This window comes from Falco punctatus (assembly GCF_963210335.1).
Source record: "Falco punctatus genome assembly, chromosome: 15".
Lineage (NCBI taxonomy): Eukaryota > Metazoa > Chordata > Aves > Falconiformes > Falconidae > Falco > Falco punctatus.
In genome coordinates, this window is record NC_137595.1 from 2,170,209 (window position 1) to 2,186,367 (window position 16,159).

Genomic DNA, 16,159 nt, shown 5'->3' on the forward strand with positions numbered 1-16,159 from the left:
AAGGTTTTCACCCCACTAATATAACTGGTATTTATTTCATATTATTTTTAAACTACAATGCTTACTTTAAGGGAGAGAAAGGTCCTCCATACAGACAGCTGCACGGCAGGTGGTGCGTGACCCGGTGGGCAGAAGCGACTGCTATCATCCTCACGTGCAGGCAGGACCACAGAAACTATCTCTCTGTCTCATTCAACAATCATTTCACAGACCCAAATCTATACGGCTTAAAAAAGCACTCGTGCCATTGATGACAAGATTGGTGCTAAGGTAAGGCAGAAATGGGTCACTACAGTCCCATAAATGCTGAACGTAACAGCGCAGACCCAGCACGGGAATATCTGCTCCAGCATCTGAACCCCTGAAGAGTGATGGGGACTCTCCCACCCTTAACCTTAACCACAAATTTGGTGGCTCTATGAGAGACACCATTCCCTGTCACCATGATGGCATCCCCAAGCACCTTGGCTGCTAGCGTTCTCCCCCGGTCCTCCTGCCTCACTCACCCTCTGCACTCCCTCAGACCCCACAAAACAGTCCTTTTTGCATACTGCAGCCTCAGCCTGCAAGGAAAAGTCACAAGATCAACACTTCCAGCCTTTCAAGTCAAATCACTTCGACATGCAGGAGGGTAGACAACTTGGTCTAATGGTCTCTTCTGGGGTGTGGGAAAGTATACTGGGTTTGGGTGGGATACAGTTAAATTGGCTGTGTGGTGCTCAGTTGCTGGATGGGGTTCAACCCCAGCAGAAAGTTAGTCAAGATGGTCATGATGGTGAGCTAGCCTAGAGAGCAATGATTCAAAGTAAAGAGGTGAAGGAAAACTTGTAATTTTCTGAAAGCCTGTAGAAAGTCAAAGACCAGCAGTTTGGCCACCAAAAACCTATATGGGAAACTCAAAGCCTTTAGTTCAAGTCCTCCAAAACCTCAGCAGTGTGCCTCAAGAGAAGAATGGAGAAATCCAGTGCTCCTGTCGAGGAGGACAGCGTTTTGGCTGCCTTCGTGGCTGGGAGGTACTGGATCCACCACAAGACCTGGGGCTGCAGGTGCTGGCTTTGCCTGCCAGCGCTCTCACACTTCCAAAGGCACAATGTGCCTGGCGCCAGTTCCTGTAATCCACCCCGTTTCCTGCAACCGTAGAACATGTTTATTACTGTGACAAGAGGAAACATAATTGCATGATGTTGCTCCCAGATTATCTCTTACGCTGGTCCCATTGCCCAGACTCACCAGCTATAGATAGCAGACATCTCCATCCTTCTTGGGCAGACACACAAAATTTGAAGACTTCCAACAGAGATGCCACAGAAAGGCATAAGTTAACCAAATCAAGAGGCTGGGTACAGCTACACAGGTTTGTGATGGATGGGTGTGAAGGGCTCCACAGGCACCTGGTGCCAGGGCAACCCTGTGTCAAACCTTATCCTGAAGGGATGTGCTCAGGGTGGGAACACGGTGAAGTCTCCAAGCCACCTGCACCAACGGCAGTGCATCTCCCCTGATGGCACAGCCCTGGGCAAAACCATGGCATGACATACTCTCCTCTAGCGCATGAGCCACCCTCCTGCTAGCAAAAGCAAATGTGTTTCTTCGTAGTGTCAGCAAATCGCCACCCCATCTTAACTGGTACCAGAGGTCTGGTGGCTCCTGTCCTGCTTGAGAAAGGGCCCTCCCCTGCCTGACAGCAAACATATTTGGAAAGAAACCCCAGGTGTTTTGATGCCTTTCTGCAGCCTCAGGTTGTGAGCTGCAGGATCTTGCCAGTACCTCAGCTTCATTTTCTTTCCTTAGATGAAATTACTAGCTCTCTGTGCAAAGAAAAAACAAAATATGCTGTAAATGCAGGATAGCAGCTCAACAGCTAGGAGCCAGCTCAAAAATACAAACACCCTTCATTGCATTTAAAAGATTTCAGGGCTATGACTAGCGCATTTTGACCAGAAAAGCTGGGTCTGTGCATTACACGAAGGCTACCAAAAAGGTAGGGAGCAGCGGACAATTATTTGCTGTAAAAATAAATCAAATCTTCCTACAAACCGCTGCCCCTATAGCGACCACTGTGCAGTGGTGAGAGGGACCATGTGCCGCAGGGCACCAGGACTCGCCCAGCCCCACAGGTCTTGTGCCGATGGCTCCGATCAAGTTGTAACAACTCTCTGCACAAGTGTGAGTTGCTCTGTGTGAACAAGACCTCCTCCTCCCGCATGTCCCACAGTTTTTCATACATCCTTCAGGTGCATCCTGTCAGATAGTTCTAAATGCTCAGCGCTTAAAGAGATGCTGATCATATGCACTTGGCCTTCTGCCCACAGGATACCAGGCCAAAGGCGAAGAGAACCTTCATCTGGAGGCCTTAGATAAAGTTTGACAGTTATTTAAAAATTCCTTTGTGCCTTCTGCCTTTGAAAGTATAAGATTGCATAGCATAAAATGCATGTTTAGTATTGGTAATGAGCCAGAAGAACAGCAATACTAAACAAAAATATGCATGCAGTTGAAAGAAGCGGAGATGTTGATTAGTATATGGTGAATGAAGAGGCTTGAGGCTTGTCAACCAATCAGGCTTTTACGACCAGGAAGGTTGAGATCTCCTGCAAGAGAACTTCAAAAAACTGATGAGCAGAGGAAGGATTCGAGTTGGTTATGAGCCCCGAGGTGCGAGCTCGACCCTCATGATGGCCTGACATCCCCTGACCTCTCCTCCCCTGGCAGCCCTGCTGTAAACACGTACCTAAAAATAGGGCTCAGCTACACTGATACAGCACTGGATATGTGCTGCGGACACAGAAGTAGGATGTCCTAGGCAGGATATCCTGATAAAGCAGCCACTTCGCTTTGGGATAAACCTTTAACCTCTGGAGAGAGATGAGGTGCAGTGCCAGCCTCCCTCCTGCAAACCTGCGAATGTTTTGCAAATACACAAGCACTGTTCTTTCTTCCAAGGATCAGCATCAGCTGCTGAAAAAGATGCACAGGAAGAAAACTGGGAACAAGAAACAGCTGTTGTGTCTCACAAATCACTTTGCTCTCAGCTGAGACAAGAAGCACAGGGCTTCACAGGTACTTACTTGCTAGCGGGCTACGTTTACATGATGGCTAAGCAAGTGGCAATGAAGAAACCCATAGATGTGTCTGTATAAACTGTATATAAACTGGTCTTGCCTTTCCCTTTGTGAGTATGTTGACCAAGGGATTTAAGTATCTGCATCTCCGCTGACCACAGGACACTTCAGGTCAAGGATCTTCTTCTCCATTCTCTACACTACTATTGTGAAACACCATGTCACGGCACAGGAGTGCACTCGAGTCCCTGTGGTCAGCATCGCCGCCAGCACAGAGAAACCCCAGCAGCTGCACAGCTGGCAGAGCTGGTGGGCTTGGGCGCCGTGGGGAGAGATGCACGCTTGCTCCCAGACCCCGAGCTGGCGACTTGTACAATTAAAGGTTATAATAGCTTCCTTCTTTCATTTCTCTTCCACAGTCACAGTTCTGTTGATTTAGCAGGGTCATAGGACCAATTACAGAAAATAGATGAATACAGCAAGAATAGCTCTATTTATACATTACCTATAGTAAGTAGGGAAGAGACGCCAACAGCCATATTATCTCCTCGAGCCCTGGGCCATAAGATGTGACACTGTATATCAAGTAAAACTGTTCAGCTGGAAATGAAGCAGCTCATAATATGTTACACTACTATATATGCCTGCCAGTTTTCAGCAATTCAGAAAGAAGAAGTTTCTGCTTAGCAGGCCGTAAAAGAAGTTAAAATTATATATATATATGCATATATATAAAGAAAAGGAATTAAAGGAGACAGGAAAGAGAAAAGAAGTTTGGAATGATGCGCATAATGATGTATTTTTAAAACAATAGTAATCTGGGAAAATCTCCACCTTAAACCATCATATTATTTCAGAAATAAAGTCCAAACCCTTAACTTTAGCCTATAGCCTTGGTAGTCTGAGGCTAACCAGAATTCCAAGAAAACGAAGGAAAATTACTACCTTCCAGTAAGTCACACTGGCACAGTTTTCAGTTTTCCTTTAGCAAGCACTTATTGGAAGATTTTTGCTTCTGTATTTTACGTTTTTTAGCAAGCAAATAGCAAGTGACTGGATAAAAGCAGAAGCAGCTGGACCAAAGGACACTGTCACCAAACAACTTCTGTGCAAAAAGAAGGGAAGAAATCTACGCCTGAGGTCCCTTATCACAAGGCAGTGGGATCAGGGGACGTCATTGCCTTCCCCGTTGTTTTAACGTCATTAGCTGTATACGTTGTACAGTGAAGAGAAACAAAATACAGGATTTCCTGTTCTGTAGCCACTGTACTGGGCTGCAGATGCCGGCAGGATTCCAGTGCTCCGAAAACATGTGGAAGTTTAACGAGGAGTCGCTGGGGCTGGGATCACTGCAAAAATCAGTAGGAAATAAAAGCAGAAAGCTTGCTCCTCCTGCTCTCTAGCATGGATGTCACCCCCCTGAGGGATGGGAGTCACGGGAAGGTAAGCTTGCTTTCCGCTGCATGTTTTCTTCAGTAGATTGAAGCTATCACAGTTTTGAGCAACATGACTTTTTTTTTTTTTTTTTAATTCAAGATATCTTATCAGGCAGAAACTGGTGTAACATCCTCAGCAGCTTCTGGCTGTGCCCATGTATTTCTGTCTCGCTGGGCTCCGCGGGGTGGGTGAACAGAGCTTGGTGCAGCCAAGCAGGCTGCTGTGTGCAGCAGTACATGGGAAGAGCATGTTTTATCCAAAATACTTCATTTTTGTTGTTACTGACAGAAGCTGCCATAACTGACCAGCTCTGTTTACACGCTTCCTATTAGTGCCTAGATTAAACAAACAAAATTATTGCTTAAAACACCGGTGCCAAAAAGCCTCCAATACTTCAGATCAGAGCTTATTTCAAGCCAAAGGTGGAATTTTTTTTTTCTAGACTTCTTTTCTCTCCAACATCCCAGGGTTGAAGGGAGGCAGCTCTGCCCCAGTCCCCCAGCTCCAGGGCTCCCGAAGCCGGGGGCTCTCCAGCTTCAGCCTAGTTTGTCCAGCCAGCCCATGGAAAAGATGAGAGCGAGTTTGCCAGCGAATCTGGGATTAGTAAATGCAATAGCACAGCAGTGTGGGGCTGGGTGGGGCGCAGAGTGATTCAGAGTAGCCAGGCGATTTCCAATAATGACAGCCACATACGCCTCCAGATACTGCTAATGTACTCAGAAAAGGAAACCTAAGTATTTTAATAGCTGCCTTAACCTCCTAATTAATTGCAAAGTTACTTGCTGTTTAAAGAATTTCAGTGCTACATCCACAACCAGTGGTCTTACTCCTCCGGCAGCAATATGGTCTCCCCTCCTTAATTTCAGCTTGCTGCTGGATAAAAGTCAGCTTTGCCACTCAAAAAAAAAAAGCCACCCCACCCCACCCCCCTCCTGTCTGCATGTAATCCATGTGTAGATGAAATAGGAGCACAAGAAATGGCAGGGAAGATTTTGTACAAGCTTTATAACGTTACTGAACAAACCCCCTGCCAAAGCCCATGGGAGCATTTCTGCCCTGACACCAGCGTCACCAACAGCAGAACATGGCAGGAGCTGGAGGGGCTTATGGCGAGGCACAGGCGAGGAGGCAGGCAGAAACTGAAAAACAATGATAAATAAAACCCTGCACCTTCAGGGAGCATTGAAGTGAATGAGGCACTGGCCTGAACCCAGAGCAGCGGTGGCTCAGCAGCGAGGTCCCGGCTGCTTTCTTGCCAGGTGCCCTGACAAGTGCTGTCAGCTAAAAACTGAAAGTGTCAAGGTACCAGCAGCGACACCCAGCCCTCCTGCTGAGAAACAGGTACTTCTGTACTCCCAGGGAGAGCCAAAAAATGGAGAAAACCAGCAAGGAGGCTCCCCATGGTCACATGTGTGGAGGCAAGGTTTAGGATTTGGGCTCAGGCACATGGCAGGGAGGAGGTCGTGGGACAGGGACACCAGGCACTCTGTAATTCTTTTCACAAGCCCAGACCAGCAAGTGCCACTTCTGTCACTGGAAGGCTGTGATGAGCTGGGAATAGCAGCATTCCCCATGCTCCCTGGCAGTTCTCCCTCCCTATTTTCTGCAGCAATGTGAAGACAAGGTGTCCTGCCACCACTTTTCCAAGGCTAAACAGACTCTGTGCAAAGGGCCAGCCCCATGTCGGTCTTCAGGCAGGTGAGGAGCACCTGGGGATGCTGCAGGGACCAAAGGGTTTTGTGTCCCCTTGTGACAGATGTCCCTGTTCCCCTGCCTTGCTTAACAGAGAAATCAGAAACCTCTGACCCAGGGCTGCCGGCTCAAGCACAGTCAGCAATCAAAAGCTGCACTAGCCCAGCAGCCCAGGTTTCGCTTCAGCCTTGCTTTTTTGCAGCCAGACCCTGGAGAAACAAGCAAATGGGAGAAGCCAGTTTGGCAAGGGCCAGTTCTGGAAGCAGGGCATAAGCACCACGCACGCACAGAAATATGGGCAAATGCACCGACCCTTCTCACACCAGAGAAGAGGGCAGTGGGCAGGCAGCCAGCCAAGGGGCCACTGGCTGTATTTTATATAAATATACCTGTATATATATGCATATATATATAAAAACACTTTCCTCCTGCAACTGGAAATGTGGGAAGCCCTCTGAAGCACTGCCTAGGTGAGGAGGAGCAGGGTAGAGGAGCCTTTGCCCTGCACCTCTAGGTGATGCCAGGCTCAGCACAGAAGCCTGGTCCCTGCTGTGAGCGATTAGCTTTTAGAAATCCATCCCTGGCAAAAGCCAGGCTCAGGGCTCTGGGAAACAGCACCACTGGCTGCTTCTTAATGAAATGTCACTGTTGGGGGCTCGGTGGCAGCAGCAGGAGGGGTTGAGGGCTCTGCCAGCGCAGGGTCCGGTTCCCTGGAAGGGAAGGGCAGGCTGCCCGACACCTTGCAGGCAGCTACAGGCTCTGCCTCCCAGGGGAAAATTGCACTGTTGTGTTGCAGACGATGCTACAGGCCCTCGGTTTGTGACGTGCTGCTGCCAAATCACCTTCTTCTGAAAGAGCAGACTGGTTCCCTGCAGGCTCTGCTCACAAACGGCAAAATCCATCGCCTCTCCGGAGAGCCACCCCAGTGCCTGTGAACTCCCCGTGACTGGCTAATGCCCTCGGCGCTGGCTGGACGAGGTGAAACAAGTAAATAGATCAAAAGAATTTCTACTCTAACTAAAAGGCAGATGTATTTATCTTCCTTCATGTCCTGAACTGTTGCTGGAGGATAATTTCTGTTGCTACAACACGATGCCAGCACAATGTGCCATGAGTGCCGGAATTGAGTTAGCAGGACCGGCAGAGCAACTGGCATATGTTTGGCCAGCTATTAGCTTATAAATCCAGCATTAAATCTGGAGCCAGAGCTCCGATATATCTGGCTGCACCTCTCCCACTGGCCTCTGCTCTGGTCAGCTGCCTGACAGCACCATCGATAATTATCTGATGCTAATTATTGCCCTCACTGCCAATTCACATCAGATCTCTGCATGGATCTGAAAAAACAGTGTCTGGATCCACTTAAAATCCCTAGTTATTTGCAGTCCCACCAAAATTGTTTGTAGACACTATCAGAGAGCACCATTTTGACAGGAGTTTGTTAGAAAACTGTATGCAATAGAAGTGGTCCCAAAAAAACCCAGGGAGCTGAATTAGCAATCATGAGATTAACGCTCTGGAGCTCGACTGCAATGTCACTGTAACTGTGGCATCCTGCAGAGCACATCCGAGAGGCCGCATGGACGATGCCCAGGATCACTGCCTGTAAGCAGGGTCTGGCTCTGCACCCTTCCCAGCACACATACACCACCCATCTTGCACACACATCTGCACACACACAACTTGTTCTTCTGCACTGAAGTGCATTTACTCCATGTGGGGAGAGACTGGAGAGTTTTTGGCCTTACAGCACCTGCCTTTACTCCCTACAGAAACACTCCACCTGCCTTAATCACCCCATGAGTGAAGAAACTCAGCTGAGATGGAGAGCAACGTGTCCTCTGGGAACTGTACCGATCCCCAGATGTCCTTCCAGTCCACCCTGTATGCAACCACGTACACCCTGATATTCATCCCCGGCCTCCTGGCAAACAGCGCTGCCCTGTGGGTCTTGTGCCGCTTCATCAGCAAAAAGAGCAAAGCCGTCATTTTCATGATCAACCTGGCCGTGGCCGACCTGGCTCACGTCCTCTCGCTGCCCTTACGGATGTATTACTACATAAACCACACCTGGCCATTTGGAAGTTTTCTTTGCCAACTGTGCTTCTACCTGAAGTACCTCAACATGTATGCCAGCATTTGCTTCCTCACCTGCATCAGCATCCAGCGGTACCTCTTCCTCCTCCACCCCTTCAGAGCCAAGGACTGGAAGCGGCGGTACGACACAGCCATCAGCGCTGCCGTCTGGCTCTTTGTCGGGGCAGCGTGCTTCCCCCTGCTCGTGGTGAGGAGCCCAGCCCTGTCCAACAGCATCAACACGTGCTTCTCAGACCTGGGGGTGAAGCAGCTGAGCCCGGGAGCCTCCATTGCGATGGTGACAGTGGCAGAGCTGTTTGGGTTTGTCCTCCCCTTCAGCATCATCGCCTGCTGCACCTGGAAGATGTGGCAATCCCTGCGGGAGGGTCCAACACAGCTGCAGAACACCAGCGAGAAGCAGAAGGCTCTGCGCATGGTCTTGATGTGCGCGGCAGTCTTCTTCATCTGCTTCACCCCCTACCACATCAACTTCCCTTTCTTCATGATGGTGATAGAGAACATCATCCAGGACTGTGCCGTTCACAGGAGCACACTCCGCTTCCACCCCATCTCCCTCTGCCTGGCGAGCCTCAACTGCTGCCTGGATCCGGTCCTCTACTACTTCATGACCTCCGAGTTCCAGGACCAGCTGCTGCACCACAGCTGCGCTGCCCTGCGAGTTCGGTTCATGCGCCACAGGAGCAGCCTGTCCAACACCGAAAAGGGCCATGACATTCGTATGAAGAGAAGAAATCTTCCACGCTTGAAATTTTTGTCTCTTCCCAAGTTCTTTGGCCGAATAAACAGCATGGAGATCCCCCCCATGCCACCTGATGAGCTTCTGCTCGAGTCCATCTCTTGAAACATAAGCCATTTCTGTCTGTGTAGGTGCTTCTTCTAGCTTGAGTGAAGATTGCATTAGGTCTCCAAATATGTCTTGAATTACCCTTGTGTGCAACAGATGCCAGGATCTGACCTACAAGGACATTTTGATGCAGAAAGACTTGCCGGTTGCGTTGCTGCTGCTGGGGCCTGTTTGCCTTACACTCCCCACCACCATACTGTTAAAACACCTGAAACAGCTGTGGCTGATGCCAGTACACCTCCTGTGCTGAACTGCACCTGGGTTCGGGTCCCTCTCATTTCTGTTGTTTCATTGCTTCTATGCATTTGTAATTTTTGAAAAATCCTTCTGAATCCCAAGTTGTAAGTGGGTGGCTCAGCGAGAAAGCACCTGAGGATTTTCAGCCCTGACTGCAGCTACCTGTGGCCCATAATTATTTACAAGCATCCATCATGCTCATGTGAGGCTGTTGATCAGAACAGTCAATTATCTCTATGTAAAATGAACCTCTTTCCATTGCAAAAATCAGCCATCTGGACCTAATCTAGCCTAATCTGGACTGCAAGACTATAACTTTAACAATATATATCAAGCAAAGAGTATTATCTATATCTACATCAGTGTTAAAGGGACTTTTCAAATGAACCGGGCTCAGCTCATCCTACCGAAAAAAGGCACCCAGAGCCGAGCAAGGTGTCTGCCTGGCTCCCAGGAGCTACGGGATGCTCAGCCAGTTACCGGGAGATGAATACTTGGAAGACAGATGGCGAGTGGATACGCCACAGGCAAAGCGGGAGGATGAAGGATGTCTCCCAGGCCACGTTTACTCAGAGACCTGCGCAAGCCGCAGGAGGGAGGACTAGGAGCTGGCTCGCCATCTCGTGTGTCATTTTTAGGAGTCTTGTGTTATCTGGCATTTTGCTAAGGCCCGTGGCTGTGGATTAAGATGTTATCCAAGCCTCTCAGTTTTGCTTTAAGAAAACAGAAAAAGCCCCAGCCCTTGCTGGGTTCAGAGAAAAGTTTACAGAACTGGGCCAAGTACATCCTTAAAGTTTCAAACTCGGGAGGAAATAAAATGATCTCAACACACATTTTAGCATTATGGGTATTATTTTAGGTGCTTGTAAATAGTCTCATTATGCACCATATCTGCTCTCCAAGCAACAAAACAACGTGCAGGGGGACCCCAGTCTGGGGCTCAGAGGCTCCACTGCCACTGCAGCTCTTTGCACGGTGGCCAGCGCGGGGGTTGTGAGGTTTCTTCCTTGTGGGCTGAGGCACTGGCGACCGCAATGCCAAAAAACCCTCAGGGAATTAAATTATATAAGTAAACATAGGCAGAGGGGGTTTGATATAAAACAGCTTTGCTGATGATTAGATGCACATTTCCAGCCCGTGCAGGGTTTCTCGGAGGCACGGAGCAGGCGGTGGTTTACCCTCACACTGCCGAGGTCAGTCTCAGAAAGACGAGGGGAGATCTAGACAACCTGGGGGACTTGCTGCGGTACTCACAGCGCACCAGAGACAGGCAGAAAACAGACAGGCAGAGAACCACACTGCCCTGCAGCTCGTGCTGTCCCAAATCTCCTCCTCCTCTCACAAAAAAAAAAAAAACCACAAAAAACCAAAATACAAGGAAACCCCAAAAAACCAAACACATTTTCCTTGTTTGCTTAGCGGGGGAAGAGATGGCCCAAAGGTAGCAGGGTGCGCAGGCAGAACAGGGAACCCGAGCAAAGCTCGCTGATGCCGTGGCTGGCAAGACCTGGTTTCAGGCAGCAACCAAAGACGGGACAAGCCACACCACAGCACCTTAACCGAGAGCGTGGTTTTAGCCTGTGGAATTCTGTCGGGAACAGCGCAACCCCAAATAGCTGGGGTGGCCACCTAGGTAGCCCTCAACAACCACAGCTAGATATAAGTCCTGCTGACTGACAGCAAAGCTCGTATGGCAGCCCCAACCTTACTGGCAGCACCAGCTCAAGGTTTCCCAGTAGCTCCAGTTACTGCTGGGACTTTGCCAGCTTGTTTTCAGATTGCACAGCTTTTCTGAAATTTCTGCAACACATCCTTCTCCCTTCCAAAAATAAAACAGGAAAAAGAAAGCAAACCCAAAACTCTCACTCATCTGTCACGTGGAAACAGAACAGCAACCCTTACTCAGGCTGCCCTCCCTGCCCCTCAGGTTGCATTGGAAAAAATGGCAGGAAAACCCCTTTTTTTGTTTAGATGCTCTGGAAAGAAAGGGTTTTGCTGGGTTTTATGCAACCCAGACCCTGAGGAAATATAATTTTCTAGTGCAGACCGGTGCTTTCTGCCCTTCAGAAGCCACAAGATGCCTGCCAGCCCCCCCGTATCATCACAGTCCGCCAAGTTCCACTACCACAAACACTCTGGCTGGGCGCCGGGACACAAACCACAGGGATCTGGGGTCAGCAGGAGCTCTGTCGCATTGAGGTGGGGGCAGATGGACAGGGATGCTGCTGGTCCCCACTGCAGAGAGGCAGCTGGGGGAGAGCAGGTCAGAGCGGGCTGGGGGATGCCTGTCTCTTGGCTCTACAGTGTGCCTAAAAGCTGCTGCGCCGAGGATTCGCTTTGCTGCAGCCCAGGTGTGAGCTAACTTCTTACAGGGCAAAGCTCAGGGCTGAAGAGCAAGGCACTGGGAGCTGGTGTGCGGGGGAAGAGGAGGCAGGGTAAATCAGAAATCCTGAAAAACTCCTTTCTCAAAGCCATTACCTGCGGGCATTAAACCTTCTATTCACATGGCAAAAACCAGCCAGTAATAGCAGCAGTGCTGTGCTTTAGCCTCATTAATTTTCAGGTAAGGGAAATTTCCAAGTAATTACAGACCCTGGCCGTACCCCTGTGAGCGTGGCCAGCAGCAACGGCACCAAGAGCGCATCCCTGCCCCAGGGCACTCCGTGTCCCACGTACCACCCCCAGCTCTTCCCGTGGACAAGCCTATGGCACAGTGCCCTGGGGTCGCTGTGCTGGCTGGCCTCAGCCAGTCCAACAGCCCAGAGCAATAAGCTGCTGGTGATTATTTTAGCTGTGATGATTTCCCCCCCAGCACAGCACGCTGGCAGGAGGCCTTCTGAACCCCCCACCCCCCCACCTCGGGAACAGCCAGAGGCTGCAGCAGCGGCGAGAGCAAAGCAGGCAGCTCAGCCGGACCTCTGCCAGCACCGACAGCATCTGTGTATCCTGAGCTTTTCTCGTGATATTAATTCCTCCACGTGGCTTAATCCTTTACAGCTGGCTTTGGCTACAACTGCTTAGTTGCTTTTATACATTTGCATCCACCCCATACATACACGCCCCTCTGCACACATACTACGCTTACATATACCTAAAATTATGCAGTACTTAGGAATATCCAAGCTGAGGTCTCTTGTGCACAACACTTTCTAGGGCACTGCAAGGAAGGAGGGAAGGTTGCTTTTCTCTTTGCTAAAAATACCTTTTTCCTCCCTCCATGACCACATGCTTCCAGTTCAGCCCCAAAGTGACTTTGCCTCTGGAAAAGCACTCCGCCTCAGTGGAGCTCGCACCACCCACCCAGTAGCGAGACTCAGACTCTCATGATTTTTGGCACGGCGCTAACAGCCACCACAGCTGGCAGTGAGCTGCTTCCCCATCCACCCATCTCGCGCAGCAGAGGGAAAGCGCTGTGCCTGCCACAGGAACAGACACGCCAGCACCTCCAACTCCAGTGCAACCTAAATGCACAGAAAGCAAATTTCACTGCTTTAAACCAAGCCGAGCCAGGGAGCAGCTTTCCAGACAGTCATGATTTCATCAGACCCAAGTCTGAATTTTGATTCATGGGCTCAGCCAGCAACACCCTGCAAAGCCCAAGTCATGGGTGTTCAGTGGGACAGCACCATTTCAGCAAGCCCGGGCTGTCCTCAGCCCCTCCTGTGCTGCAGGGTCCTGTTCACAGCACAAGGGGAAGGGTTTTGGGAACTCTGCATCAATGCCCTGGCCGTGTTCAGCACTCTAAGGGCTAGCTCTCGTCTGAGAAACAGCCAAAGCCTCAACCTTTTGGCAGTCAGCAAGTCCTTTCCAGCAGGAATTGCCACACCAATCATTCATTTGGTGCTGCTCCTCTTAACAGGGGATTTTTTTTTGTTTGTTTGGGGGGTTTTGTGGGTTTTTTTGTTTGTTTGTGGGGGTTTTGTGTTTTTTTTTTTTTTTTTTTAAGGAAAATTTCCCTGCTATAGGTGAACAGGGCAGGCGCTGAGGCTGCAAAGGAAAATCCAGAACACCTTAGCCCCCGGCACAGTGACAGCAGCACGGCTGCATCCCTGGCTCCGTGTGAGCCCCACTGATGCTGGCAGCTGCGGGCTCCCCCTCTCCAAACACACTCCTGCCCGGTGCGTGCCCTTCCCTGGGCTCCTCCTGGGTCATCACCGAGCAAAATAACACCAGCCACGGGGAGAGAAGACAGACATGCAATGTATTCTCAGGAATTACTTCTCTTAAAGATTGTCATTGTAGACAGAAAGACCTTAGCTAGTTTTGCCTGAGGATCTCCAACAACATTATGAAGCACGAGCTTAGATGAACTGAAAAATTCTGATCTTTATAAAAAACATAGTGCAAAATAGAAGTATTAAGAGAAAAATTAAATATTAAATAAAATTGTCTTCCACTGTAAAATAACTACTTTGTGATTTGGTGCCCAGCTCCACATCCTCCTGATTTTTGGTGGCTTCAGCTGAGGCAGGTTTGGGGAAGGTCAGCGCTGCCACCGTGCACCCCGTGCCAGGGGATGGCACAACTCTGCACCCGGCGCTCTGCTGCTGGTAAAGGTGAGCTGGGGAGGGCACCCTCGGGTTCCCATCCACGCACCCCAAGAAGGGGCTGAGCCAGCGCTGCCGCACGTGACAGCTCTGGGACGGATGGGAAACAGGACGGATGCTGGCGGTGATGCGCACCGGCTGTGCACAGAGCATGGCACCAGCAAAACAGGATATGGTTATGCTCTGAAAGGTGCTTTTAAAACAAAGCCTGTCTGTACAGTAAATACACTCGCTGCCCCTAGCACAGGCTAGGCTTTCTCATAAATAGGCTGGCTTCTGTGGAAATGAAAGTGCAAAATTGAGCATCCATCATGTGTTTGATTAGGAAAAGAAAAGGAGGTCATCTCCAGAGCCAGGTGCCGTTCAGCCATGGGGGTTTAGTGCTGCCATTATTTTTAGGACTGGCCTCAGTTTTATTGTCTACCGAAGTGCATCTAAACTGTCCCCCTCAACCCGTGGTCCCCGTGGAGGGGGGTGTCGGCATCATGTAGGGAAAGGCTGACAGGGCAGGGGCAGAGCCTGGGGACTGTCAGGTTTTGCATCACACTATTTTGGGGTGAGGGGGTGGAAAAAAAAAGGTTTTAATTTAAATCATTATGGTGAAAACACTTTGCAAAGTGTGACAGTGCACAGCGGAGGCAGCTGCTGGCAAGCATGGGGAAAGTTTGGCATCCCAGACCCCACTGCAATTATGGAAGTGCCCCAGGACTAACGTGAACCAGGCCAGCATCCTCCACCGAGGGTTCAGCACAACTCCCAGGAGACCACAACAGCAACAAGCCCCGTTTAAGTAATAAACCCCAAACCTCCGCTGCTTTAGTCCAAAAGCATCAGCAGATTAATCCATCCCTGCACCCATGGGGACAACTCTGCAGCAAAGATCCCACAGTGCTGAAAGCTCTGGCTCCCACACAACATTAATTAAGGCACATTAAGCAATCAGCAGGCTTAAAAAAAAAAAAAAAAAGGTTAGAAGCTTTAACTAGTAGGAGTATTAGCTGCTGAAATGGGCAAGTTTTCGCATGTTTTGGGGAGTGCAATCTGCAAAGCCCCAGTGAGGAGCTGTGCCACCGCAGGGGTGACAAACCCGGCACAGTGCGAGGCTGTAAAAGCCCATAATGTGCCCAAGAGATTAATTTCCTATAAACCACAATAAAAAGATGTAGAGAGCTGAAAAACCCTGCTATCAGCTGGCATGATTGTACAAGGAAATCAATGCTGTTTTAAAGGAGTAGGAGCCACAGTCCCTAGTACCTGCCGCAAGCAGAGATGCTGTGGTAGGGACACTGCAGTGGACCATGCTGCCGAGCACCTGGGCACCTGTATGACCCACCTGCAGAGCTGCAACCCTCTCCGCAAGCCACAAAATAAGTCCTGTTTTCCCAAGCAGACATGCAAGAAAGATGAATAAATGCAAATTAAAAGTTACAAGTAATTTTAGGTTGAATTGCTACAATTTTTTTTTTTTTTAAAAGTCACTTTTTCAAAATAGCCAATGAATCAAGAATACTTGCTCCTTCTTGATCTTAAAAAAAAAAGAAATATTTTTTGTAATACTTCTTGGGCTAGAGTCCCCAGAGGGGTAGGACAGAAGTGCTGCTGTTCAACCCCGCGAGGGCGGCCGCGGCCAGCGCCGCCCCCTGCTGATGGCCAGCACCGCCGGGCTCCGCGCGGGGCCACCCTGGCCCAGCAGCCTGGCGGTGGGCGACACCGCTCCGGGGCCCAAACAGTCATCTGGGAGAGACGAGCCCTCGGCCGTGACCCTGGTTTGCTCCACGTGAGCTGTGGAAATCCACCGGATAAGGAAATAACGCCTGCTGAGAGCGCCCTGCTTTTGGGAAGCCCAAACGGGACTGGGAGCAGCTTCTGAAGCCCCCCGCGGCGCTGGGCGCTGGGACCTGCAGCCCAGGGTGACAGCATCCAGATGGGAGCGAGGGAACCTCTCCCAGAAAGCTCTGGAAGGGTGAGGAAAATCACGGATGAAGCATCTCGCTTCACCAGCCTGGTTAGCTCCATCTCCTCTGCAGAAGTGGGCTCTGCCAGCAGCCGCTCGCCCACGGCAGCCCCCACTGCTCCAGCCAGGTGATGCTGGGGGTCCAGGTGTCCCGTCCTCCCCCCCCCAAGAGCAGGGGTGGCTGCTGGCAGCCCCACCGTGAGCGGCGACTGCTGAGTCGCGGTGGCAGTTTCCAAAACACCCCGAAACCAACAGAGAGATATGTATATCTCACCACCCAAAAACCCCA

General features: G+C 50.1%; 1 protein-coding gene across 1 annotated transcript; it reads left to right on the plus strand.

Moving 5' to 3' along the window:
• The first annotated feature begins 4 nt into the window (after positions 1-4).
• On the plus strand, positions 5-16,034 carry LOC308054098 (putative P2Y purinoceptor 10). Its single transcript, XM_080366360.1, has 2 exons — positions 5-4,505; positions 7,964-16,034. Exon 2 carries the CDS (start codon positions 8,014-8,016, stop codon positions 9,127-9,129), a length of 1,116 nt encoding a protein of 371 aa, XP_080222486.1. The 5' UTR covers positions 5-4,505; positions 7,964-8,013; the 3' UTR covers positions 9,130-16,034.
• The last annotated feature ends 125 nt before the right edge of the window (positions 16,035-16,159 follow it).

What these genes read in the sequence shown, in the direction of transcription:
- LOC308054098 (XM_080366360.1), top strand. Translation starts at nt 8,014, where the DNA reads ATGGAGAGCAACGTGTCCTCTGGGAACTGTACCGATCCCCAGATGTCC.